Raw genomic sequence first — 27,107 nt, forward strand, 5'->3', positions numbered from 1 at the left:
GGGCATAAGAAATAGCAACAGGGAGAAGGAGAGTCCAAAAAAAGCAGTTCTGGGAATTGGCTGGCCATGAGGCTAAACAGAGGAGATGTAGCAGTTTTGGGGACAGGCCAAGCCACAGAGCTAGATATAGGGGCTGAAGCCAGCAGTGAAGCTGATGCGGCCAGGGATGCAGGCTCAGGCTGAGGGCCATTGTGGACTGTGGCGAGGAATGCCTGCTTCCTCCTGGAGGAAGGAGCAGGGAGTGCACCGCTGGCAGGCCTCTCATCCTCAGGCCGCTGTTCCACCAACAAAGAAGCTGGCGTGGAGCAGACTCGGGTGCTGGGCAGCTGGGCTCCCAACAGGCTGGGCTAGTTCGGCTAACGAGAAGCAGGCTCCTCATGTGGAGGAGCGTAAGAAGTGAGCACCCAAAATGCCAGCGCGAAGGCAAGCAGAGTTCAACGAATATCAAGCTGTTTCTTTAGGCTGATGGCAGGTAATCCAAAAAAGACAAAACATAAAGTTAAAAAAGGGAAAACTGAAAACTATAAACTACCAGAAATTACAGTGTGAGCTAAAAAATAAAAACACTAAGGCAAGAGGAAGAGACAGTCAAAGAACCAGTGGGAGAACATACAGAAAGACAGTTGGGGAAGTGAACACAGCCGGGGAGAACGAGACACAGGAAATGACTGAAAGAACAAGACTGGACAAGTATGGCTTATTTGAAAGGCTTGTTGGAAGAAAGTCTCCTCTCTCTGAACAAAATATGGCAGCACAGCTTAGGAAAATAGTTTAGAGATGTTTAGCCAAGCTGCACAGCAACATATTTGGTGGATCACGAAGAAATATCAACAGAAACACCTCATACCAATGATCAAGCACAGCTGTGGAGGGTGGTAAATTGCTGCTTCTTATATAGCGCTTTTCTACTCTTACCACTCTTTATACAGCTTGCCTGATTCACACATTTGAAGCTGAAGTGCTTTCTACCTAACATTCACACGCATTCATAATCCAAAGTATGCATCGGAGAGCAACTTAGGATACTTGGCATGCAGACTGGAGTACCCAGGGATTGAACCATAAAACTAAATGACTAGTAGATAACCTGCTCTGCCTCTTGAGCTATAGTCACTAGATAATTACAGCCACCCTTTGGGATTGTTTTGTAGCCACAGGACCTGTCACGTTGCAACCATTGAGTCAACCACAGAGTTTTCTGTGTACTAAAGTATTTTAAAGGCAAATGTGAGGCTATCTGTCCAACTGCCCAAGGTTTTCTGACACTAGGCCATGCAACAGGACAATGATTCCAAGCAGTAGATCTACAATATAATGGCTAAATAAAAAAATAATTAGTCATGTTGTAGTGGTCCAGTCAAAGTCCAGGTCTCAACTAAATTGAAATGCTGTGGTGGGACCTTAATAGAGCTGTAGATAAATGAATCTCTGCAATGCCTAATGAACTGAAGCAACCTTGTAAAGAAGAGTGGGCCAAAATTCCTCCAAAACTATGTGAGACTGATAAAGTCATACAGAAAGATTACTTCAAGTTACTTCTGCTGAAGGTATATCTGCAAGCTGCTGATGGGGTACACTTAGTTTTTTCACAAACTGCTTCTGCATTTAATTTGTTTTTATTACATAAATAAGGGCACAGTCTAATGTGTCATGTTCTTCTTCATCCGAGAAGTGTATTTACCTAATTTCAAGTCTGGCTAAGGACCAGATTATTTTTTTATTATATCCTAATATGTACTAAAGAGTGTGATTTTTTTTTCACCTGATATAGTTTGTTAGAACAGGGTGAGTGGTTTGATTTTAATTCAGCAGGTAATAAATGATTAGATACGGCTACAAAATATTTTAGGACTATTTTTGTTTACTATTTTTGCCCTGTTGACTGATTCCACAGACTAATGTTTATTCTCTGTTCCAATAAAGTAATTTGATTAAGATTTGCTGAGGAAATTATATAATCTAAACTATTCTAAATGTTCTATCATAGATCTACTGTAAAAGGATGCATAAAAGCTATTAAACTATTATAAGTTAATGTGAAATTATGGAAGACATTATTATCTCTGTCCCTTTTATATAACATCTTGTTTAATGCAATAACAATATAATAATTGGCAGCTGAATTATGCTAATAGAAACCCTAGGTTGGGTACAGTGTGCATGTATACTGTAAAGATTAGCATATTGCAAAGTGTCTTGTGTGGAGGTTAATGAATACAGCTGACTTATGTTTTATTAGGTTAAAAAACAAAACAGTAGGCTATGTATTTCATTTTTTACCATTACTGTATTGTTTTACTGCTACTGTTAAATTAGATTAGTCTGTCTGACTCTGTCCTCAACTCCACTGAGCTAACTGAAATCCAGATAAATGGGTGAGGGCGTGCAGATTTTACAGTAGGAACACTAAAATAAAAGCATTTTAGACAACAGCTAACAGTAGTGTCCTGTAAAGCTTGTACTGTGTACAGCAAAAAAAAAGCTATTGTTGTGGATTATAGCCCATGCACTGTTAAATTAGAGCTTTGTGCTTTGTCAGTACTTTTTTGTCACTAAACCAAAACATTTGATATTGTGCTCATCCTGGTGGAATGATACATTATTTTACTGGACATGACACGTGGTTTCGTCACGGTCTGACACTGAGTTGTTGGGAGCAAAACAAAAGAGATTCTTTTAAGAGCAAAATCAAGTGCTCATAGCTGTCCAATTACCAAAAACTTTAAGGATTTGCATGTTAATTTGAGTGTAACACTCAATGGGATTAACAGCACTCAGACTGAATGGCCGCTGATTTTGGTGCTCTCAAACTGTGAAATAAGGACCGTTATGCTGTTAGCAAGTTGAATATCTGCAGTAAGCGTGTTTGAGTGTAGGATTAAGAGCAATCTTGCTTTATATTGCTCTCGCTCTGCAAATAGAATACATGACATTCACATCTTGCAGGCTAGGTCATGCATAACTTGCCTTTGTGTCTGTGTTTTTGAGCTTCTTTATTTCACTCTTTCACTACCAGCACTGAAATGTTTAAAAGTTCACTGTCACTATCACCATGGTAACTGTCATTTCTGTGAAACATGCAGCTGCCTTCTATTCAAGCATCATTGTTGATTGACGATGTGTGTACGTGTGTGTGTGTTGTTGTTGTGTGCATTTCTGTAAAGGAGCTATGTGTGGGTCTTTTGCTGCCTACATCTATCTTTGCGTTTCAAATCAGTGTTTCACTCGCTTTTAACTTTTCCTTCTGTGCTGATGTGTGCGGAGTACTTCATGATGTTCTCTGATTTCGTAATAAATAAATCATTGTAGAATGGCACACTGTGTGAACTGCATTGTATCAGACAATATAGCAGTGAAATATCTCTGAACGATGTAATAACCTTGCCTCTTTGTTTTTTTGTTTTTGATGAGAGAAGTTCTTAAGGTGTTATTTTTATGCATTTCATAGACAGAAGGAACAGGTGAAGCTTCACCACACATCGCATTAACTACCCTTAACTGTCCTGTAAAATCGTCAGTCTACACTGATACCCACTGATGAATCTTTTAATTCCTTGTGAATGTTTTAAATGCTTTGTAGTCCAAGTTACACTGTTATTTCTGATGAGAACAGCCTTCTTTGGTGTATCAAACCAGACTGTATACTGTTTCTATTTATATAACCACCATGGACCAGTCAGAGTTTAAATATAGATGCTGAGTCTGGATTCTCTTCTTCATCTGAAATGCATGAATAATTGAGAGGGAGAGGCGATGAGGTGGGATTCATTCAGGAGATGGATGGGGCAAGCATAGATTTCCTACCTACTTCAGTGGTTTACTGAATTGGGTTCTGGTGCACTTTGTGCATGTAAGCACTGCATGAGTTGGGGAAAAGTTTGCCGAAGATCCCAAAAATGGCCTGTTTCAGACTTTTCTACTCCCTCAAAGCACATATTTTTAAAAGGCCAAATTATAAAATGGAGAAATAAATACAAGCTCATCACAAATACAACCACTCAAAAGTTTGGGGTTGCTCAACAATGATGAGGATTCATGAAATCTTTCACCATCTATAGTTTATATGCATACTGTTGTATGGCTTTTTGAGGTATTTCCCACTTAGATAACCCTTCGTGTACTGCACATGAGCCTTTCTTAGTCTGAGAATATGCTGATGAATTTCTGAAGAAAGTGCTTTATTTGAAGAGGATTAAGACATTGTAATCAAACATTGGCAAGCTGCGGACCCATTAACAGCCAAATGTATGTGTCTTTAATCAACAGCACAGGTTTTAGCTGTGCTATCATATTAGGTATCAACATTAGGTAACAAGATGCGCCACTGGACAAATGGCTGCTTTTATGGTTGCTTATGTAAATATTTTATTAAAAACCATAAATGATGAATGAAAATGATGAATTTTCATTTACAGCATTTCTTATCTTATCTAATAAAAACAACTGTGATTTTCTTTCAAAAACAAAAGGTTTTTTGAGTGGTATAGTATAAAGGCGCACAACTGCTATTAAATGTAGAGAATCACATAATTACATTCCTACATCTAATCTCGAATCAGTTCAAAAAGGTTACAGTTTGAGCATGAGATGTGATATCACTACATTTTTTCAAATTAAGTGGTCTGGAGGAAAAATAAATCACGTGCATGTGATATCCAAACATTTAATAATGTGCTATTCACCTTTGCCTCACTAAGCCACATACAAGAAGGCTAAGAGTACAGTAGAATGAATGTCACGGAAGCAAGGTCACGATACTGGCAGCATCTCCCACGAAGGGCCATGAGATATAAGTTATTCATTTTGGCAAGATGTGGGAGGTTAAGATAAATGAGGCTGTGCTGTTCAAAGTTAAGAAGTGATGTCTGCTGGGGAGACTACAGCTGAGCCACTGCAAATTGTGTGTGCGTATTTCAAGCTACCATGCTGGGGGAAAATGTGGAAGACACAGTCTCCTCCCGTCTCCATGGAAACCCCATCTCTTTCACAGGCAGCGAGGAGGCAGAGCCATTCTATTCGAAACAGGAGTGTGAATTATTCCACATTATTTAGCGCTCACATTATTACTCACATACTACTGACCACTGATAATAACATCCTGAAGAAAACGAAGAACGATGGCGTGGTTTTATGATTCCTGTTCATCCAGTCAGATGGTAGAAGACCTGGTATGTGGCACGTGGTGCAAACATCTGCAAGTAAAGGTGGTGCCTGGCACACTCACGTCTGTTCCCTTTTTAAATAATGATGGGGGCTTTTAGTTTTATTTAAATATTGAGCCACGGTGCCATAGAAAAATATTAACCAGCTGAACTATTTCCTACTGCTGCTGAAGCTCTGCTAAAACGCAAAAAGCGATGTGACACAAATACCGGAGAAACCTGGAGACAGAATAGAGAAAGAAGCAGATGGTTTAAAGCTTGGTGAGCTCTCAGAAAGGTACAAATCAGGGACAGAGGGAAAGAGAGAGGGAGAGACAGAGAAGGAGACTCTGTCAGACTTGCTTTTCACAAGCAGGTCCACGTAGCCACCTCCTGTCGAGCTTCAAGGGGGTTGTCATGGTGACAGTGGCTGGCAGTCGAGGCTGGGAGAGTATTGCATGGTTTCCCAGTGGCCTCCAATGTGGCTCATGGGATGATGGGAAAGCAAGTCAGCTGTGAGTGGATCTTAGTGAGCAAGCAAGACCTGAATTTACTCAGCCAAAAATAGAGCCCGCTCACCTTTACGCTTCAGACCGTGCTTGTTCAGGTGTTTAAGTTTAAGGAGAGCCTGTCATTATAATGTAGGTCTAACGTGTTTCCCTGGGTGAGTGCTGACAAAGTTAACAGACAGGGATGCTGGGACTCACAGGCACACTGTTAAAGCAGAAGAGTCTGTTGCTCCTGTTGCTGCTAATGAGACAAGGTGCCAGCCAGAGCACTGGGAGTCAGGGAGTTCCTTAACTGTCACTTGGGATACCACCAGACTTAGTGCAGAGTGAGAATACTAACCTGAATTCAGTTGCGTTTAACAGTAATACTATTAATACAGTAATGCATTTCCTCTGCATAAATGCATAGGAGGAGCATCTTTGTAGTAAGAACACAGCTGGAAAGTATTCTTAACTCTTTCCCCCATAAAGATGAAATTTAATGACCTCTCATGTACCTTTGATGAAAGGTTTTGAAACCTCACTAATTTCTGACGCACACCCAGTAAATTTGTTTCTGGAAGCAGACCTGAACTGCTCAGTTCAGAAAAGACAAACAACAGTTCCTCCTATTTGGTGTCCAAGAGAAAAAGAGTTAAAGAATACAGTTTAACCTTTTTATATATCCTGTAAACAGGCTTGTTGGGGCTGGGTAGGTTTCATTTCCAACTGCTCTATAAAAAGCTTTACTCCACCTGTTTGAAACCTCTTGATACTTTAGTTTCAGGCAATGAGTGAATTGGAAATACAGTAATTTAAAATCATGAATAACAGCCTGTTTTTTGTGGCTGTTCATATTCTCTAAGGAAAAAAAGAGGTATGAAATAAAACTACAGTTTTAGAGAATTACTATAACTGTAATTTTAATGTTGCCATGGCTTTTTTCCAGAGCTTTACACACACACACACACACACACACACACACACACACACACACATATATATATATATATATATATATATGGTGTAAAGTTCAAGGTTCTCTCCTTGCTGTATGAGAACTGGGTTGATAGATGAATGAGCCCGACCCTGGCAAAGCCAATGCAGCGCAAAGAAATGAATCACAGCTGCTGCGACACAGCCAGCATAAAAGCAGGCTGTGGTTTCTGAAAGAGAGTGGGTAGTGAAGCACACCCAGGTACAAGCACAAGAAGATGGGCAAAAATAATTTGACAAGGAGTTTGCCCTGTTTCGAGTCCCAAGTGCTAAGGATAGCGTATGAGACAGTATTCCCTCTGCAGAGAATTCCATTTATAAAAACTTACTCTTTTGGATGACTTTTGAGGGCATCCTTCATACCAGTTATGTCCAGGACTTCTTTTTCAAGCACACTAATGAGGGCTGGTGTCACCTTGTCCAAAAAGATGGTGTTGCTCTATGCAGACTATTGTGTCTGCACAAGTGTGCCATGAGGGACCAGTGTGATCTGGCTTTGTTTAGTGTCACGGTGGGATTTCCTGTCACTCTGCTCTTGCTCACATGTTCTTCTCCTCTCCTCTAGATATTAATATCTCTCTCCCTTTGTCCTTTATCCCCTTTATTAGACCATGGCGCATTCATCGGTAGTTGCTGTCATTTTTGTTTTTGGTTAATATAATGAAATCAATTATACAGTATCCACCACATAAAAATTGCAGGGTAGGATCTTGGGTGTGGCTGCTATTAACATCCGTTTTGTCATGTGGACAATTGAGAGTCTAAAAATAGTCGGTTATGTTGTCGATGCCATTAGAATCACATCTAGAGCTCCATTTAACATTTTCCTAACATGCACATGCTCGCTGTCTCTTTTTTCTAGTAAACTGAAAGGTTTTTGTCACAGATTTGGGGTTCAGTAATCTTACGAAATTAGCACCCCATGACACTGAACAATTTAAGGAAGTAAGAGATAAAGACAAGCCAGGCAGGGATAGAGAGCAAGCACAGTTTGTAGAGGCAAGGCCATCAGGGACAGAGGCTACTGGGAAATGTGCAGGGTTTCCTAGTGGAACTTAACCTCATAACCATAAGACACAGCAGCACCAGTGTGCCTTCATTAGCGACCTTTTTATAGCTTCTCAATCTATTACCTTCTGCCCTTTTTTGTCCTCCTGTTTCTGTATCTTTTCTGACTCGTTACGATTCTACTGTATCGAGTAATCAGTGGGCAAACTTTAATATGTTGTGTTATACTTGTAACCCACCCTGTTACAAGTATAACATGTCGAAGTTTTCTCTTTAACGGCATCGTGTTTTTTCACTGCATCATCTCCACCCCTTTACTTTCGTGCTGGCTTTGTCAGCTCCACCCTCACTCTCCAGCTCCACCCTCACTCTCCAGTCCCAGCACCTCTCTTCTCTTCAAGTGTTTGATTCAAACAGATTTCCTCCAGGGCAGGAGGGAGAGGAGCACAGAGGGAAGAAAATAAACAGATAGGGTCATTATTCATGTCTGCCACGATGCTATGGCAACAGTGTCCTCCTGCTCTGATTGGTCGTAGATAAGGTTGTCTTTTGAGCCATCACTTTTACTCTTGGGAGTCCGAATTGTTAGACCATGTCAAGTCCCTCGCTGTCAGTCATTGCTGTCAGTCACCTTCTAACAACCTTTGTTAAAACCCTTCCTTTTTTTGCCTGTAATTTGTGATTTCTTCTAGATGATTTATACAAAAAACAGTATATCAAGTGCTCCATGTGAGGCTTTGGTTCATTTGTTGATGTATGTATTACCCACAGATTCAGTTTATCACTGAGGTTTTGATCAAGGAAGGAAGTCACAGTGAAATATTTCACTTTGTACTGTTAGCTATGTTAAACTGCTGGACTGACTAGTATATCTCACCCCCTATGCGGCATTTTGGTCCAACACTGCACTCATTTTTGGAGTATTTTAACTATCCTATGATTGATTTCATCATATAACATCCTAACCTCTTTTGTGTGGGCTATTGCCAAAACAGGCTCAGTGTTCTAGCTGCAGCCTCCTACTCATCCTCCAAGTTGTGCTGTTTGGAGCTGGAGTCATTTAGGGTTAATATAACAAATGCGGACTGAAGTTCATGAAGTAAGGAACTAAAGGAATCAGATGTAACATTACATTCATCTTGAAGGCTCAAATCATTTATTATAGTAATAGACAAACATGTAAGCCATCAGTAAACAGTATGTTATACAGTACTGTGCGTAAGTCTTGAGCCGCACCTTATTTTTTTATATTTTGCCAGGAAAGTAGGAAATTGATTTAGCAATTTATTGAAATGTTTATGTTTTATTGCAATGGCAGTGTGTTTTGGAACCATTTTTTGCATATTTTCTGTTTGCTGAGTCTTTGATTTATCATTATAGCCAGCGGATTATTTATTACCAACTGCTTGGTTTAAGTTATCGGGCCTGGGAATATTTTGGAGGAAGCCCGTCAGCTGCAAACTAGCTTGCAGGTTACCAGGGTAAAGGAGCTGGAGTTTTCATTGTCTTCCCATGTTTGTGTGGGTCATTGTTTGTGTTCTCACAGGGCACTCCAGCTTCCACACACATTCCAAAAACACCCAGTTAGTGTGTCGGGTTATTTGGTGATTCTAAACTGTCCATAGGTGCAAAAGGATGTCTGTCTGAGTTACCCCACCTCTTGCCCTGTGGCAGCTGGGATAGGCTCCACACCATGGATGGATGGCTCTGGCTCCTTGGAAGCAAATTATAAAAAATGAGGGTTGCCTGAAGACCTCTGCACAGTACTGTATATAGTATGTGGAATTTTCTATCAGTCACTGTAAACTAAAATAATGCAGCATACAGTATATTAGTTTATGACAAATACACAAAATCTACACCACTGGATTATGTTGCCTCTGTGATTCATCATCACTCAAGTCAAACAGGGACAGGAGCCCCTCTCTTTTAGCTCAGCATTAAGATCACGAGAGACCTGGTGGATTTGTTCCCTTTATCCCCAATTATAGAGGAAAGCTGGAGACTTTTTTCAAGCTGTTATCACTGAAATGCACACAGGGATAGTCAGTGTGTGACTTGGATATTTTTTTATAACAGGTATGAAGTAGAACCATAAAAAAATAATTAGTATATTTTACACATATTCTAAGTGAGTGGTTTTCAAAGTGTTTTGCCTTAGGCAACCAAAGTGTGAGCCAAAATTTCAAGGCATATTTATTTATATCTGTAAAAAATAGCCTCTGTAATTAGATCTTCGTTTGAATTTTATTTTGGACAGTCTATTTGCAGCTTCTAAAACTAGCTTACCACCAGCAATTATAAATGTTGCAAATACCATGTTAGACACTTTCACATAATCCAGGTCTTTCTGCTTCTGGTTCAGAATAGGTTATCTTCTGAGGAAGGCCAAGTTTCTTTTAGAAACGTTTACATGTACCCATTTAGCTTGTTGCACCAAAAACTAAAGCATTAGCCACCTTCTTCTAAACCTTACTAACTCAGGCTGAAGGCTGTTGACATCTTCGGTCCATACTAAAGCCAAAAGACAAATTGCTTTTTTCATGGTTTTTCTTTAGGTGTTTGTTGTCTGTACTGTAGTTAGTTGAGGTCTGGTTCACATAAGAAAGTGATTAAGTGAGTATTAATCTTCTGGCTGTAAATGTTTCCTAGTCTTGTAATTATAGCCATCCAACTGACAAGAGTTACCTTTAACAAAAGTTTTTCAAAGAATGAAAAAAGTGGAGAAGAGCCTATTTAAGACCAGTCAGAACAGAAAGCCACAAACTCGATATCAGGAAAATATGCAATATTCAATAACATTTTCAAGACCACTAGGGGGGAGAAGGACAAAAATAAAAGAAATATACGCAAATATATTCATCTACAGTCCTACTTTTTTTTCCTGTGCCTCTCACTTGGCACCATAGCCAATTGTTCATTGTTACAGATCAGTTTGTAAGGTATGCTGCTACCGTTTTGGTATAGTTTCCTCAGCTTCACTGTTTGCCCTTAAGAGAAAAATGTCAGACACAAATAATCGTGTTATCATTGTACAAATGGGCAGGACTAATAGTGTTTTCTGCTCATCTCTTATATTAATGTTATCATTTTATAATTAGCCATAGCTGTTAGCCACTATCTTGTGACAATAACTAAACAAACTGATTATAGCTAAATGGCTAATGTCAGTGTGTGCACTGGCCAGGTTAATGCTTATGGTAATTAATACTTAAATTTTGTTGAAACAGGAGTTTTGCTGACCTCACAAAATGTTCCATAAAGTGTCAGTGTTCATCAAGTTTGTTCTGCTGCTCTTCATGTGTTCAGCTGCTAGTGAGGGGAGGGGCGGTGTGTCTGCCTGTCTGGGTGTAAATGTGTGTGAGCTGAAAGAAGTGAAGGTGACACTTTTGCAAAAGAGTTTAATCTGACAGTAATTTTTAGAATCAGTTGGTAGTAGATTATCATTTTTGACAAATCTTTTAGGTTTGTTATGCTGCCTACATTATTGACAACCCAAAAACAACGGCCACTGTGTGTATCAAATGGTACTATAAGTATCAGTTCTGATGACAACCCTAATCAGACTAAACACTGTTAAATCAATGGTCAATATGTGGTCGGCCATTTTTGTTTTGATTAAAGGAAGTTTCCAATGCTATTTACACTATCTACTGTTACTATCATTTTTTCCTAACATTTAAAAATATTATTGAAATTCTGTGCTGCTAAATTTTCCAGTTAAAACATCCTTGTAATGGTCAGGTGTTGAGGACAAGTATTTTTCAGCCAGAGAAGAGAATGACAAATAGTGAACTTAGCTGTTCATTTTTCTTCTTTAAAAAGTATAATTTGCCCAGAACTCACTGAACTCATATGCTCTTAAACCTTCTTTTATTATTGTGTTTATTTCCTGTTTTTATGCTTGTCTTTTTTTGCTCTGTACAGTGTCCTTGGGTGTTTTGAAAAGCGCTTTTAAATAAAATGTATTATTATTATTAGTAACAGTTTTTCTTTTTAGAATAGTTAGCAACTAAAGTTCTTTGTGCAACAGATAAATTTAGACATCTGTCTAACTTAGTAGGAAATGAGGTAAATAAGAGAAAAACTTTGCTTTATTTACATCATAGTCCATCTGTCTTTGTTTATCTAACCCCTGACACTATTTCTCGGCACAGTGTTCCTTATTAGACCATTTCGGGAGCTACTGTTCTACATGACAGCTCGAGGACTAAAATTTTAAGGTGTCATACTAAATCAATCAAATCAAACCTCAAGATTTCATTCAAGTGATTTTTGTAAACTAACCTTTAATATGACAGTTTTTTGTCTTCTACAAAGTTAGATTTAAAATCATTCTGACTATTTTCTTTTTGTGAGCTGGGCTTGATGGTATATCGCAAGCTGGATGGCACTGCAACATATTCTCAAGTATTTCTCATACAGTATTACGCAGTCATTTACTCAGATCAAACAAACTCAAGAATAACACACTTCAAAGCAAACGCAACCATTTTTTTGTTTACACAATGAATACTGGTTGATGGGGGTGCTGTCAATGCTCAAAGAGGTGTAGTCTGCCACCACGTACGTGCTTGTTAGCATGATTGGTGGAGAGTGGGTGGGGTAGCGTGTGTGTGTGTGTGTGTGTCAGGGTGCTGTTTTTTGACAGACTTCCCAGTTCTGTGTACTGCGTAAAGTGAATCATCAGCATCATCAAGTGCAGTAGATTCTGGGGACATTCTGCTCCTATGTGGTTATTGCAGGTTCATTTTCATTACATGATGGTGTCAAGTGACGGCGAGTGAGAGGTCTCTCCTCGGTAATTCTAGAGAGACCATAATGGGAGAAAACAGTGTAAAACTACATGTGGATTATGTTTTACCCTTATCCTACTCTTAAATAGAGAGCACGGAAGCCTTTCAATTAGTCACTGATTTCATGGCTAGCAAGTAGGTTCAGCACTCTGTGATAATGGTAGGCTCATCTTAATTATCTTAACATGACAATTTCAGCGCAGAGGTAAGTGCTCAAGAGCCCATTTGAGCTCTCGAGGGCTCTGTCCAACCTCCAGTTTGGAAAATGTCATAAAATATAATAAAAAAAAAACTTTCTTCACCAAAAATAAGCATTTACTGTTTTACCCAGTTCCCAGTTTTATGTTTTAGAAAATTATTCAGTGAGTCTGATATGTGCTGCTGTGATACTTTTGTTTTTGTTGATTGGTGCTAAACATAATTGTCCACTTAAGCACACTCACTCATGTGGATCAGCCTGATAAGTGAGTTATGAATAAATAAGTGGTCCAAGTTTGTCTAATCCATTAGCTCTCAGGCAGTCACACTGTCAGTCAGGCATTTATAGAAGGTTTATTTAAACTGTTACAATTTAATATTCACTTGCATATAGCTTCATTGTGTGATCAGGTAATAAAAGTATGTTAAAGTGCACACTTGACGATGATTTCAATTTCATAGTTTCCACTTAACGCAGCTTTCAACTTCAAGTTTAAGTCATTAAGGCGAAAGAATGTTTTTAAAAATAATTCCAGTTTTATGACTCATGCAACATCGTACACAAAGCTGTATATAGAAAAAGGTAAATCATACCAAATTTGTTTTGTCTTTAAAATAGTACCACTTCTTCTAAATACACCTGAGTGCAGTTTTCAAGGTTTTTAGCAGGTTTGCTGTTCCCAACATCTTGAGCTCGCTGAGTGTCTTCGATGTCTGCAACAAAACCTCTCAAGTGACCAAAGTTTTAATTACTGTAAGCCATTCTCTGATGCATAAAATCTCATATTGTCTAATTTTGTCTTTCAGATACTCGCCATCATCTCCATCCTCTTCATCGTGCTTTCCACCATTGCCCTGTCTCTGAACACCCTACCAGAGCTACAGGATACAGATGAGTTTGGCCAATCCACAGACAACCCTCAACTTGCCCACGTGGAGGCTGTCTGCATTGCCTGGTTTACCATGGAATACCTGCTCCGTTTCCTCTCCTCCCCGAATAAATGGAAGTTCTTTAAGGGTCCTCTAAATGTTATTGACTTGTTGGCCATCCTGCCCTACTACGTCACCATTTTCCTGACAGAATCCAACAAGAGTGTATTACAGTTTCAAAATGTTCGGCGTGTGGTTCAGATTTTTAGGATCATGCGTATCCTACGTATCTTGAAACTGGCTCGTCACTCTACAGGTCTTCAGTCTCTGGGTTTCACCCTTAGGCGGAGTTACAATGAGTTGGGCCTACTTATTCTTTTCCTTGCCATGGGTATCATGATTTTCTCCAGTCTGGTATTTTTTGCTGAGAAGGATGAAGAGGATACAAAGTTTAAAAGCATTCCAGCTTCTTTTTGGTGGGCTACAATTACTATGACCACAGTGGGCTATGGTGACATCTACCCCAAAACTCTCTTGGGAAAGATTGTGGGGGGGTTATGCTGCATAGCTGGAGTACTTGTGATCGCTCTACCTATTCCTATTATTGTAAATAACTTTTCTGAATTCTATAAGGAACAGAAGAGGCAAGAAAAGGCCCTTAAAAGAAGAGAAGCCTTAGAAAGGGCAAAGAGAAATGGCAGCATTGTCTCAATGAACTTGAAAGAAGCATTTGCACGTAGTGCAGAGCTGATGGATGTGGTGGTGGAGAAGAGTGAGAGGCCTCATGACAACCACCTCTCACCCAGCCGCTGGAAATGGACTCCCAAGAGGGCTGCATCAGAGACAAGCTCAAACCGTTCTTTCAATGCCCAGGAGTTAGGCTCTCCCAGCAAGGCCCGAGCCACCAGTCCCCAGAGGTTAAATGTTCAGAAACTAGAAGAGATGTACAACCAGATGGCAAAGACACAGTCACAACCCAACCTCAATGCTAAAGAAAGGGCCTCCAGAGTTGGTAAACAGAGGGATGAGATAGAGCTGGGGGCTATACATGACCATGGTCAACCAGCCCTAGGAACCAGGGATGGAGTTGGAGACATGAAAAGCTTGTCCAGCATTGACAGCTACATTAGTTGTGCAACAGACTTCCAGGAGAACCCACGCTTCTCCCACAGTCCTGCAATAGATCTTGGTCTTCAGGAAAGCAACCGCTTCTCATACAGTCCAGCGGCAGCATTGTCCCAGCACACCAATACAAAAACTGGCCAGCAAACAACAGGGGACCGTGAGCCCATGCTGACCCCTGTGTCTGTCACAAAGACGGACAACACAAGGAAATTTTTCTTTTCTGGAAACTCCTCAAAAAGCCTTATTCCCAAAGGAGGCTGCCGCAGCGACGGGGAATCAGGACTTTCCCCACTTTCAGACAGCTCAGTTGTGTCAGACCACTCTCTATTAAGCCCTGAAACCTCTGCGTACACTACTGCCAGCAGCAGGACCCCACCAAAGTCTCCAGAAGGCACTCCCCTGGCCCCAACTGTCTTCACCTTCCATGACTCCTCCATCAGCAAATACATTGATGCCGATACAGACGATGATGAGCACCTCCGTGACATGTCTGACACCAGTCCCTCTGAGCGTCTCCTGGCTGATGCAAGCCCGAAACGCAGCATTAATATAAATTACCAGAGGGGCACTAACCATTTAGAAGCAGCCCAGAAAATGCTGGGTCAGAATTGTCTGTTCCCCCTAGAAGGGATTCGTGGGCTAGCTCATGAAAATCACATAGGACCAGAGATGGCACGTAGACCAAAGGCTGAGAGGGGACGTCAAAATACTTTGGATAAAGGCCTCTGAGGTGCAAGTGAAGCAAAAACTAACAGCAAGTTTGGGACAGAGTGTTTTTGGTAGAGACACCTTAAAGGCTAAAACACTCCAAGCCAGAGACAAAGGAAGGAGAGACAACCGGTCTCGCTAAAACATTTCATAAATTACCTGAGCATGCCACTGGGCAATAAGCCTTGGGTGAACATGTGTAGTGAATACTCTGGGAGAAAAACATTTCTTAATTGGAGAATGTCACTGCCCCTCCTTCAGCTCATTCCTATAAGGAGATATTCCACACACACAACAAAAGAGCACTCCCAAGTAGCCAATGGGTCTGTTCAGAGATGTAGAGTCATCAGAGAAATAAAGCTGTAGTTATAAGTGCGAAACCCAGCTAAATGATGGTTTTAGTTGCAGGGGGTTATCTCTAAAAAGTCCCCGCAGCCACTTTCCAGAACTGAGTCCCGGTTGTTTTTGTAGTCTTGAAGATACAGGAGAGGACCTAGAAGCCTATAAGCTACTTACTTGTGCCCTCCATTCCCAAACCTGGCCTTAGTCATTTACATTCGTAGGGGTGTGCATGTCTGCTTATATGTGTGCCTGTGTCTATAAGAGACAGAGCAAGAGAGAGTGAACAGTAATGAATGGCCAAATGATAATTCATGTACACACACTCTTGAGATTGTCTAGCCTGATTTATTTTTCTATAGATAAGAGAAAGTTCCTATTAGAAATAAGTACATTTCTGGTCTGCTGTGTCAAAATCACATGTGAAGAGTTATCTCGTATGAGGTTCAGTGTTTTGGCACAGACGCTGCTCCAGCTCATCATGCATTATAATGACCACTTTTTTGTTAACAGTGTTTTGCTAACTCATGTTAACATGTCTTGGTGAGAGTGAATGATCGAATGACGGATAGATTTCCTAGCACATCAGAATCTTTTTTTTACATTATTATTATAGTTGTGGACCAAGAGGTTTCTTTTTGACATGGGCTAACAAAAGAAAGAATTATGCTGATTGCTGCATAAAATGCACATTATGAAAGCATGCGTGTACCCAGTCTCATAACATAAAATAACATGATGATTTGCTTGTCCATCATCTCTAAATAATAAAAAAACATATATAAGGAAATCCTCCTAGCCTACTGACATGATGTTTAGAGCAGTTGTTCAGCATGCATTAACCTTCGTTTGACCAACATAAAAGCAGCCAAATTGTTCACAAATGCATGAACGATATGTGTATAAAACAGCAAAAGCAGGGGAGTTATCCAATCCCTATTTTTTTTCTTAAATGATAAAAAAAATATAACAGCACCATCCGCAACCAGATCCAGCTTACCATTAATCGGGTGCAAATGCCAGAACTGATAAAACTCATGCATGAGTGCACACACACACACCGGCAAACTATACATCCAGGTACTGAAGGAAATTTTCAGGATACCATAGATACGTTTAGTTTCCATGGTGATAGCTGTTGCCCTCAAATGTTGGCAACAGCTAAGCAGTGATTTGTTAATTGGAGTGGCGAAGGTCGACTTACATGTAACATATGCTCACACACATTTACGAATCACACACAGAGACACGTGAACCCATAAAGCGACAGTAGTTGCATGTTAGCTGAGCCACTCCTCACTGTGCATATTCATGAGTACTGTGTAAATCTAACATTATAATATAAGGACTTTGTACTTTATTATTTATGTTCATGAATTCAGTTTTAATATGTGTTCTGTTATTCCCTGGATTGACAGACACAATTCTCCGTACACCTGTGTGATTACACTGCTACATAGTATAGTGAGGACCAGTCGCTTAACAAGAATTGCTGCACTCTTCATAGAGATTGTAGCTGGTGAGAGAGGCAAAACAGAAGTGGTCCTCGTGATCTTAAAAATATATTAAGTGCTACTTTACACGCCAGATTGTATATGAAACATGGACTTAGCCGATGTGAAATCAGCCACTGGTGCCTGGAGCATTTTAGCCTCTTTTCCACTTGTACCTAGTTGGTTTGACTCGACTCAGTTTTTAGAATTTTCCGTTAGGTGGTGGTTCCTGGTATCAGGTACTTTTTACCCCTCAGCCGTAAAAGGCTGATATGGTATTGTCGTCACTGGCGGGCGAGCAGTGTGGTCACCCAAGTTGTGAATGTGACCACTCAAAACGAGGCGATGTTGACATTCATACCGTAGGTGCACCTAGCAAAAATCTCAGACGAGTTGGAATGTCATGACCTCCATGTCAAGGTCAAGTTTAGAGATTAAGTTTTCTGAAAATCGTATGAATGTGATAACTCCAGACAGACCCCACCTAGGATATTCCAGTTTATACCATATCTGGATCTACTGGGAGGCTGAGGGATGTCCACCAGTATTTCTAGTACGTTCCCAAGTGAGCTGAGTTGAGCTGAAAATGTGACGTCAACAGACTGCATGTCACTGATTAGCCAGGTAGTGACGTCACTGGATGAGTCATGAGGGCGACTCCTTCACGAGAATCAACCAAGAGTCCACCACAGCGGATTAGCACCCTGTCCCTAGCATGCTTTTCTGCCATGCCAACTCTTCTCATGTCCTTCTTTACTACATCTATGAATCTTCTCTGTGGTCTTCTTCTTTTTCCTCCTGCCTGACCCGTCAATCCTGGTCACTCCCAATGCTTCCACACTTCCCTTTCACATTTTGCCGTCACAAATCACCCATGTTACTCACCTCCACCCTGGCTGCACTCTCTTCTTCACCATCCATTGCTGTGGATGGTTGACGCCAGGTATTTGAACTCATCCACCTTCACTGCTTCTGCTCGTTGCACCTTCACTGTTACGCCTGTCTCCATCGCATTCACACACATGTATTTTGTCTTGCTTCTACTCAAAGAAGTCCAGACGCTTTTCTTTGCAAACTCCTTTGACTACGATGACCTGGATGACTGAGAACCTTCACAGACATCTTGCTTCTACTGATTTTCATTCCTCTTCTCTCCAGCGCATACCTCCACCTCTCCAGGCTCTCTTTCACCTGCTCCCTATAAAATGAACACCATGATTGATAAGACTTAGAAGACGGGATAGCAAACATGAACTCACCAGAAAAGTATTTGCCATGGTCATAAACTAAGAGAGCAATTACTTTTTTTTCAACCAATGGACATTAGAAATATTAAATGTTTCAGCACTTATGTATGTGATTTACTTTAAAGCTAAGTCCATCTTTTATATACAAGATTTCCACCCATTAACATAAGCTGAGTTACAGTATCAAGAGTCCTTCCACAATCTCTTGAAATCTAACTTCTAGTGCAAAAGTACAAGGTTTTTGTAATGTCTTTAAAAATCTTTTGAGTAGGTACAGTACGCCTTCTGTCATCACATCTTTCACAAATGTTAACAAGATGAGCAAAGAACCTCAGTGCCAACAAAATATACTGTCAAAAGAAAAAAGAATAACTTTAAAATCTTTCTCAGTCTTTTCCTGACACAAATATACTGGCAAACGATGCACGCAAATAAGAGCATTGCACTATTATAAATCTATTTTTTCAGAATTTATCCAACCTAAGTTGATTGACACATATCGTTTTAGTGTTGTAGTTTAGAGTCTAATCACAAATCCTGATTTCACTTCCTGTTTTAATCACAGAGTTGGACCATTTCATATTGCTCTCCCATAGTGAGAGGAGCTGAGGTGTGAAAGGAATACCAACGACTGTGAGAAGCAGAGGGAACTGTGTGTGTGTGTGTGTGACAGAGAGAGAGGGGGAGACTGCTGTAAAGCTGGGGAATTATAGCAGTGTGGTTGCTGCTTAATGGAAAAGAATGAACTGTTTCCAATATGAATGTGCGGGCTGGGGGAATCCTGCCTTTTGTTTTCTCTCTATTCCATCTACAGTCCTGACTGTAACATGCAGCAGTAATGCAGATTGCAATACAAAGAAAATATTAGAGTTGTGTGAGAAAATAGGATTATTTTCAGTCGATGTTTTTGAAGTGCAGCTTTATTTATAGCTGGGAAAAGAGATACGGGAGGAGCATTTTATGAATCGTGTTTAGTATAATTAAGCAGATAATTGTCCTGAGAATAGCTTCATCTCATTGACTCACGTTGTATTACACCTTTACATTTTTCCCGTGTGTGTAGATATTCTTTTTTTGATTTAATGTCTTTCTTTATTTGAAGTACCAAAAAAACAAAAACAAAAAAATCCCCCACAATGCTAAAAAATACAATTATTACCCACAAACAGCTGTTAAATAGATTTTTGTTATAAGAAAATATCCCGTTGCACAACAGTTGACTGTGGGTATTGAAAATGATCCAGATGGTCTCTGGTAATGTTCCTTTGGTTACGTTCCTACATGTATACTGTCCAGTAAATGTGTGTAATTCTTCACATTTTCCTGAGGTTGAAGTCACAGGTTAAATTCCAAAAGGAATTCATGACACATTTAGTCTAACAGATTTTATTTTCTTCAGTTTCAACAAGAAAAAATACAGTTCAACTTATTTTACCTGATTATACCCTACTGTCCATTTTGATTTTGTTACTTGAGTCAAGAAAAAACAAAAAGCAGCCAGACAAATATTTTAGGGTAAATTAAGAGATAAATATGAAATATGAAGGGCACTGAGCTCACGCAACCCCTCCTTAAGCACCACGTGAGCTTCTGTCCTATCATTTAGGTTTTCTATATTATTGTAGTCAGGGACCATTTTTCACTGAAATATCTCTCAACAATGATGACAATCAATATATCACGAATAGGCAGCAAGCACTAGTGTAGAGACCTGAGATTTATATTACACAAATGCACAACCATGTGCACACACACACTGACAAGTACTGAAATCCTGACACTAGCATTCTTATAATTAAGCTTTTAGAAAGGAGAGAGCAAAGAAACATCAAGTATGATGTTTGATTTCATATTTAGACTGTGATACTGTGACACAATACCACCATAATAATAATAGTAATAAAAAAGTGTCATTCATTTCTACATTTAGCTTCATTTCATTTTATTTGGACACTTAAATCCACTCGATTTTCAAGGGAGCCGTTCAAATTAATTGAATCTAATAGTATAGCAGACCTTTTAATTTCACCGAGGTTCCCTGTGGAGCAATCTGATGTGAATCAAAGGACTAAACCATGACTCTTTATCAAGACAACACAATCTAGTGACTTCTTTTACCTCTTCTTTATTGATACCAATTAAAATTAAGAGCACAAGTTCTCTAAGATTTTTACAAGTACAATTCCTAATCATCCCATATGACTCCCAGCTGTACAGTATTACGCATTTAGTTAAAATCTAAAAGAGAATTTGATTGTTGAGCTAGCTGCTAAATTTAAAAAAGAGGTTAAAGGAGTTTCCGTTCTTTTATTTTCTTATTTCTTTAATTTATTCTTCAAACCCCACAGGACTTTTTCAAGGACGTGATAGTTTCCAAAACCTGGTGAGAACTACTGCTTTAGCAAGTAGTCCAATTACACATTCTCTGAATCTAACACTGTATTACAGGGTTGGGGTCGATTCAAGGTGGTGCACAAGACACATCACACGTGGCACTATAATAAAAAGCAGTATTAAAGCATGAGAAACGGACAAATTCAAACATAAACTATTTTTTTCCTATAATTTAAGCTCTCAGTGGAATTGACCCCAACCTTGCCTAAGCCATCAGTCTTTGTAAAGTACACTGTTTCCAGGGAATTGAAAAAAGATATTTGAATGACCTTAGCCAGCTCTTATACAATGTTGTTTGTAGGTCCCGAGGCTGTCTGTTTTGTAAAACAAAAACAAAAAGAGAAAAACATTTTTACCTGTTGACTTTCTATGCTGTTGTTTCTGTATAAATGTTCTATTGTTCAGTGCATGTTGTAACTTTGGCGTTGTAACTGGTTGTGATTCACACAGAGCCAGTACTTTTCATGTTAAAAGAAAGTGTCTCAATGTCCCAAGATATTTTTATTTCTTAATAAAAAGCAACGTTTCCCTTAAATGAATCAAAAATGAAATAAATCAGATCACTTTACATTTTGATTAAGAATTGTTGGCTTTGATTTCACTGTTTCCAGCACATAAATAGTTCAACTAATGTTATTTTCTGACATACAGAAAATTATACTAAGCTGTTTGACAAAGCTACAGTTGTGCATTCATATACACAGGTTTAGTAACCATTATTCTGCCTGGGTGGATCAGGTGATCCTGAATCCTCCTTTAGTTACGCTGCAATAGACTGCTAGGGTCTTCCCATGATGCACTGAGTGCTTCTTCTTCACTCACCTCTTTCACTCACTATGTGTTTATACACCATTGTTTTATCCCCCCACCCACCCACGGCTGCCCCTCCCTGAGCCTGCTGGAGGTTTCTTCCTGTTAAAAGGGAGTTTTTCCTTCCCAGTGTCGCCAAGTGCTTGCTCAAAGGGGGTCGTTTGATTGTTGGGTCTTTCTTTGTATTATTGTAGGGTCTTTACCTTACAATATAAAGAGCCTTGAGGCAACTATTGTTGTAATTTGGTGCTATGTAAATAAAACTGAATTGGAATCTAAGTGATCATTGGATGTACAGAATCCAGGCCATCAGAAGGAAGCAGGACGAGGTTAGATGAAGAGGAAGCTGTTGACTGTTGAGCTGGAGCAAGCTTCCAGCCTCCCCACATGTCTCCACACTCCCCTGCATCTAGGGTTTCCCACTGCCTGCCACTGGAGAGACTGTCTTCTGCAGGGGGGGAAGGGAGAAATTATTTAGTGGTCACAGGTCTTTGCCTTAAACTCAAGTGATAAGCAATGTTGCCATCTAGTGGTCACTGTTAACCAATTAGGCTGAAAAGATAAGCTTCAGATCAGAAATCTGAGATGAAAAACAAAACAAACAAACAAAAATCTCTGGAAATGTGACTCAGACTGTTTCATTACAGTATAGCTGCACTTAAGCTACCCCTGAACCTCTCAAAATACAGATGTATTGTCTTGTCTTTATGTTATTAGGGCCAATCCTAAATAAGACATGAAAACATTTACCGAGTTCTTAAATCATAATTTTAGTTAATGTATTTTAATTACTTTTTAAAATTACTTTTAGCATTAGTAAACTGCCCCCTCATTCCCCACAGCAGATTAATCTCCTTATTTGTTTTTACACCAGATGCAACCCTCCCATTTATCCAGCTTTGGGACCAGCAGTGGTTGTTCAATAGCAACAAATGGACCAAATAAAAATAGATATGGACTAGTGCAGTGTGACTCAAATAGAAATTAGATCAGGAGTATTTAAGATAACTCTGCAGTGAAGAGTGGCAGAAAGGCCACATTGGTGTAGTGAACTTAAATTTTTCTCCTTCACATCAAAATGATTGGTTTCTGAGCTACATCAATCAGACTGTAGCCACGACCAGAAGAACACTGGGTTTCATTCATCAATTTGACCCTACACCGGATCTTAGTTTAGAGAAACTAGACATGAGCTTACTCATCATGGACATGTCATACCTGAAGCACGCAATAGGGTCATTTTACCAAAGATTTCTATGAAATCTAATTTAGCTTTTGCATCCAGATGAAATGCAGGTTTAGGGCACATCAATAATAGCTTTATCTGGAACCTGTAAGTCCATCTCTTATATACAGTCTATGGGTCACGAAACACTCAATAATCAAGTGAGATAGGTAAGCATACCTTACCTATCTCACTTGATTATTGATATTTTCTGAACAACTCAAATCTAAATTCAGTGTTGCTGACTGTCAAGCACATCCTGGTGAAACAAAGCAGACAATTAGCTTTGATGTTTCCATGCAAAATACTTAAACTGTCTTCAGCCTATCCGTGTTGTTTTCCTCTTCGTCTCCAGCAAAGTGTTTCGTCCAGCAGCGCCAGCAGGTGGCCGGCACACGACACACACACGGTGCCCCTCCCTCAAGTACTGCATCCACCTGGTATGTGGGCCCTTACTCTGCTGGCAGCCTTCTGTTAGAAAGGTCAACCGAAAGTGGACACAACGCCTATTTTATACAAACAGACACAGACATGCACACAGGTCCGCACATGTGCACGCAGTTAACAAAAAAATATACAGTGAAAAAGCTAAAGAGTATAATTTCACATTTTTCTAGGCTGTCTCAAAGTGTTAACCTATCACATTGCTGCTGTGAGGGACACCTCTCTCTTGCCAGCGTTGCCATAGTCACGCAGGGTAATAACTGCTGGAACTACAGCAAAAGCATTTATGATAAGAACATTAGTAGCACCATATGTTCAAATACGCTTTTAACCCTTTTATATTGTGCTAGGAAATTTTACATGAGTGGTCCTGCCGTGTCATTTTCAAAGGACTTAAAAAAATTAAGTAATTTCTGTTTGATTGTTTTGACTTGTACACGGCATTGTCTGTAATTTATACTACATACAGTATACTGAAACTAGGCTATAATACAAATCCGGCACTATGTAGTAGCTTCTTCCCACTTTTCCTTTCCAATATGATGATAACCAAAAATGTTTCTCATATGAGTGCTTTAATGCTAGTGTAGCATATACAATCATTATAAAATGCCTACTGTCTGTAATTTGCAAGACTTTTAGTAATACATATGAAATGACAATACACATAATAATAAACTTCTAGATCATACCTTACCTTTGATGTGTTAGGCATTATCTTGGGCAAATATAATTCTTCAAAGGGAATTAGTGATGTTTTGTTTTTCATTACAGACACTACAGAATGGTTGTCACAAATACCAACTGTTGCAGTTTACCCCTGAAAATGTCTTTATTTTGGCAAATTTCAAGAATTGTCTTGAAATTCAAGAATTCACCCTACATCCAGATAAGTGTTAACCCTGTACAGACTGACCCATGAAATAATTACAGGAATTTGACATTCCACATCAAATGCATATGTTTTTATTCAAAATGCGTACATGCTGCGGAGAACAAGAAGAAAACATTATTTGTAAAGCACTTTAAAACGTTACAAAGTGCTACATGTTCAAGCATGAAGTCAAACACATGGTCATACATTCATTCCAACATGCACACTTTGATTTTTAAAGTATGGCCAAAAATAATGGGAGTGAGATCAAGGAAGAACTATCCTATAAAAGTGAACTTTCAGCAAGTTTTCCAGCCAAACTTGTAGTCTGAGGAAACCCAAGTTTAAGTGTTACAACCTCAAATGTGTGGTCACTTCTGGATGTAAGATAAGAGACAGTAAGAGTTAGAAGGCCCTGATCAACTGATCATATGTTTGCCAAAGCAAGCCATCAAAGATTTCCTAAAAACAGATAGCTTGTTATGGTCTTGGCAGTATCAGCCCCCCTATCCATCTGTCAGGATCCCCTCGTTCTGTCTTTTCCCTCCATACTTCTCTTTCCTCTCAGGTGGGTAAGTCCCGCTGTTCCTCTGGGACTGCTCTAGGCGGTCCCCTCAGTCAAACGCCAACTGAGCTTCATGAAGCACACCTAACCATTTCCTCATCAAGCTTGCTGTGTATTTAACGATCCATTCTTCCACCGATTCCTTTCCAGGCTGTACAGCTACTCAGTGGCAACACAAGGATCGAGTTAGACAAGATTTTTTTTATGCTATGTGTTATGGCTCACCTTTTTGACTCACCTCTTCACCTAGTTTTCCTCTCAGTGTTGTTTCCTTATATCGCACTCACTTCCCCGTGTCTCAGTAGCTGGGTTGGAAAAATTATCTTGTCAAAATATCTCTGCTCAGTACAATTAAAATTATGTCTGCAATAAAGCTTCTAAACCTGTCAACTGTCCCTGAGTCTGTGACCGAATTTGCTAATTTGGGGATTTATGACACAACTTCTCAAATTTTGCCTGTTGTGAGATTATTAGATATGAATCAAAAGGAGGCCTCACAGTTACAGATGCTCCTTTTTTCTTAAAAAGTAAATTAAAAAATGTATGACCCCCCCACTTGTACTGAGGTTTTTACAGTGTCCTTGCTTGGAACAGCACTCTGCACAGAAAGTGCCCTTCTCAAAATTGGGACAGGGATTGCATAAACTGAGTGGCTCCTACAGGACTGTCCTGCTCCTGCTGCAGATTGTGACCGCTGCAGAGCTCAGCACAGTCTGACCACTCTGTCTACTCACTCGGCACACGGGACACTGCTGAGGTAAAGAGTATATTGCTGAAAGCGGCAGAGGAAAGACCAAAACGAGTGTATTTAGAGAATCGTGCATCTGCGGGTCAAGTTGCCATTCGAGTGTCATAAAATCCAAACATTTTAAATGAAACAGGCACATAAAGGTGATTGTTGGATACACAGTACTATGGACTGCACACCATAATGTACTGGAGTCCGACACTTCATCGCCTTCTATTATGGCTTCGTAATAACGTAAAACATTCACAAACCCTAAAGTTTAGACATTAGTCTCATAAATACTGAGAAAATAATATTCCTCTCTTGAAAAATACCTTCCTGGAGATGCAGTCTGAAAGTCCTGGCAACAGTCTGCAGTGGTCACAGTAGTATAATCTGTCAGATCTCCATCCTGTACTAATTCATGATGGATCCTGGCCGATGCATCACAGACCCCCATCAGGACAACCCACCTGGCATACGAGAAATAAATACACTTGAGAAAAATCAGTGACACACAGTGGTTTATGGGAAATGACATCACATATGTACTATGCAATACTTTGAATGACTTTGAGAAAAGGCCAGTCTCTGTTATTCACTCGGGTAGCGTAAAGTAGGACTATTGTCCTGTCAGACTTCTTATCGTTAAACTCAGATTTCCAATTTGCTGCTACAGCGAGAGAAGAAGGAAGGGGTAATGTGTGGACATGAAATATTGGTTATAATCACAACCCCACAACTTTAAGACTTGCCCTGCACTGAAACAGGAAACGTAATGAAAAACAAAGACATGACAGCGTGGCTCATTTTTCTTGTTTTCTTGACTCTAACTTCCTCTATATGTATCCATAAAACTCCAGAGCTCTCAGAGGTATGACCTCATTTATTTGCTGCTCGAGTAAACAGAGAGACAGCTCTCGCAGAGTACAGCACCAGGCCAAATAGGTATTATTATCGTTGCAATGCGTGTCATAAAAAACACACATTACAGAACTAAAAGATTTTCAGAATAATATGTTTTATTTTCTGAGCTGTCTAAGCTGCAAGGATTCAGTTACAATTTCTCCAGTTAGTTTATGATTTTATTCACACAGTGCTGTGAAAAAGTCTTTGCTCCCTTCTTGATTTTTTCACTTTTTTTGGCTTAGTTATCACATTTAGATGTTTCGAATACTCAAACGAATAATAATATTAGACGAAGATAACATGAGTGAAAACAAAATGCAGTTTTAAAATGATTATTTTATTTGTTAAAGGAAAAAAAAGCTATTCAAACCTACCTGGCTCTGTGTGGAAAACTATTTGCTCCCTAAACCTATTAAATGGTCGTGCCACCCTTAGCAGCAAGAACTGCAGTCAAGTCTTTCTGATAGCTGGCAATGAGTCTTTTACATCACTGTGAGGGAATTTTGGCCCGCTCTTCTTTGCAGAATTGTTTTAATTCTTCCATATTGGAGTTTTTTTAGCATAAAAAATTAATTTAAAATTAGACTAATGTGCTCTTGGAGCTCATTTTTTCTAGGTCGGCCACAATCCAGGTAGGCTTGGATATCTTTTTTCTCGTAAAAAATTAAATCATCATTTAAAAACAGCATTTTGTATTTATTCCGGTTACCCTTGTCTAATGTTAAATCTGTTTGGTGTGAAACATCTAAG

General features: G+C 39.5%; 1 protein-coding gene across 1 annotated transcript in view; it reads left to right on the forward strand.

Moving 5' to 3' along the window:
* kcnb1 (potassium voltage-gated channel, Shab-related subfamily, member 1) overlaps nucleotides 1-15,351 on the forward strand; it is a 28,355-nt gene extending 13,004 nt beyond the window's left edge. The window contains exon 2 of the mRNA XM_031757511.2: nucleotides 13,435-15,351. Within this exon, the coding sequence (XP_031613371.2) occupies nucleotides 13,435-15,351 (1,917 nt within the window). The remainder of the gene's footprint in view (nucleotides 1-13,434) is intronic.
* The last annotated feature ends 11,756 nt before the right edge of the window (nucleotides 15,352-27,107 follow it).

Source organism: Oreochromis aureus, linkage group 5, assembly GCF_013358895.1.
Source record: "Oreochromis aureus strain Israel breed Guangdong linkage group 5, ZZ_aureus, whole genome shotgun sequence".
Taxonomy (NCBI): domain Eukaryota; kingdom Metazoa; phylum Chordata; class Actinopteri; order Cichliformes; family Cichlidae; genus Oreochromis; species Oreochromis aureus.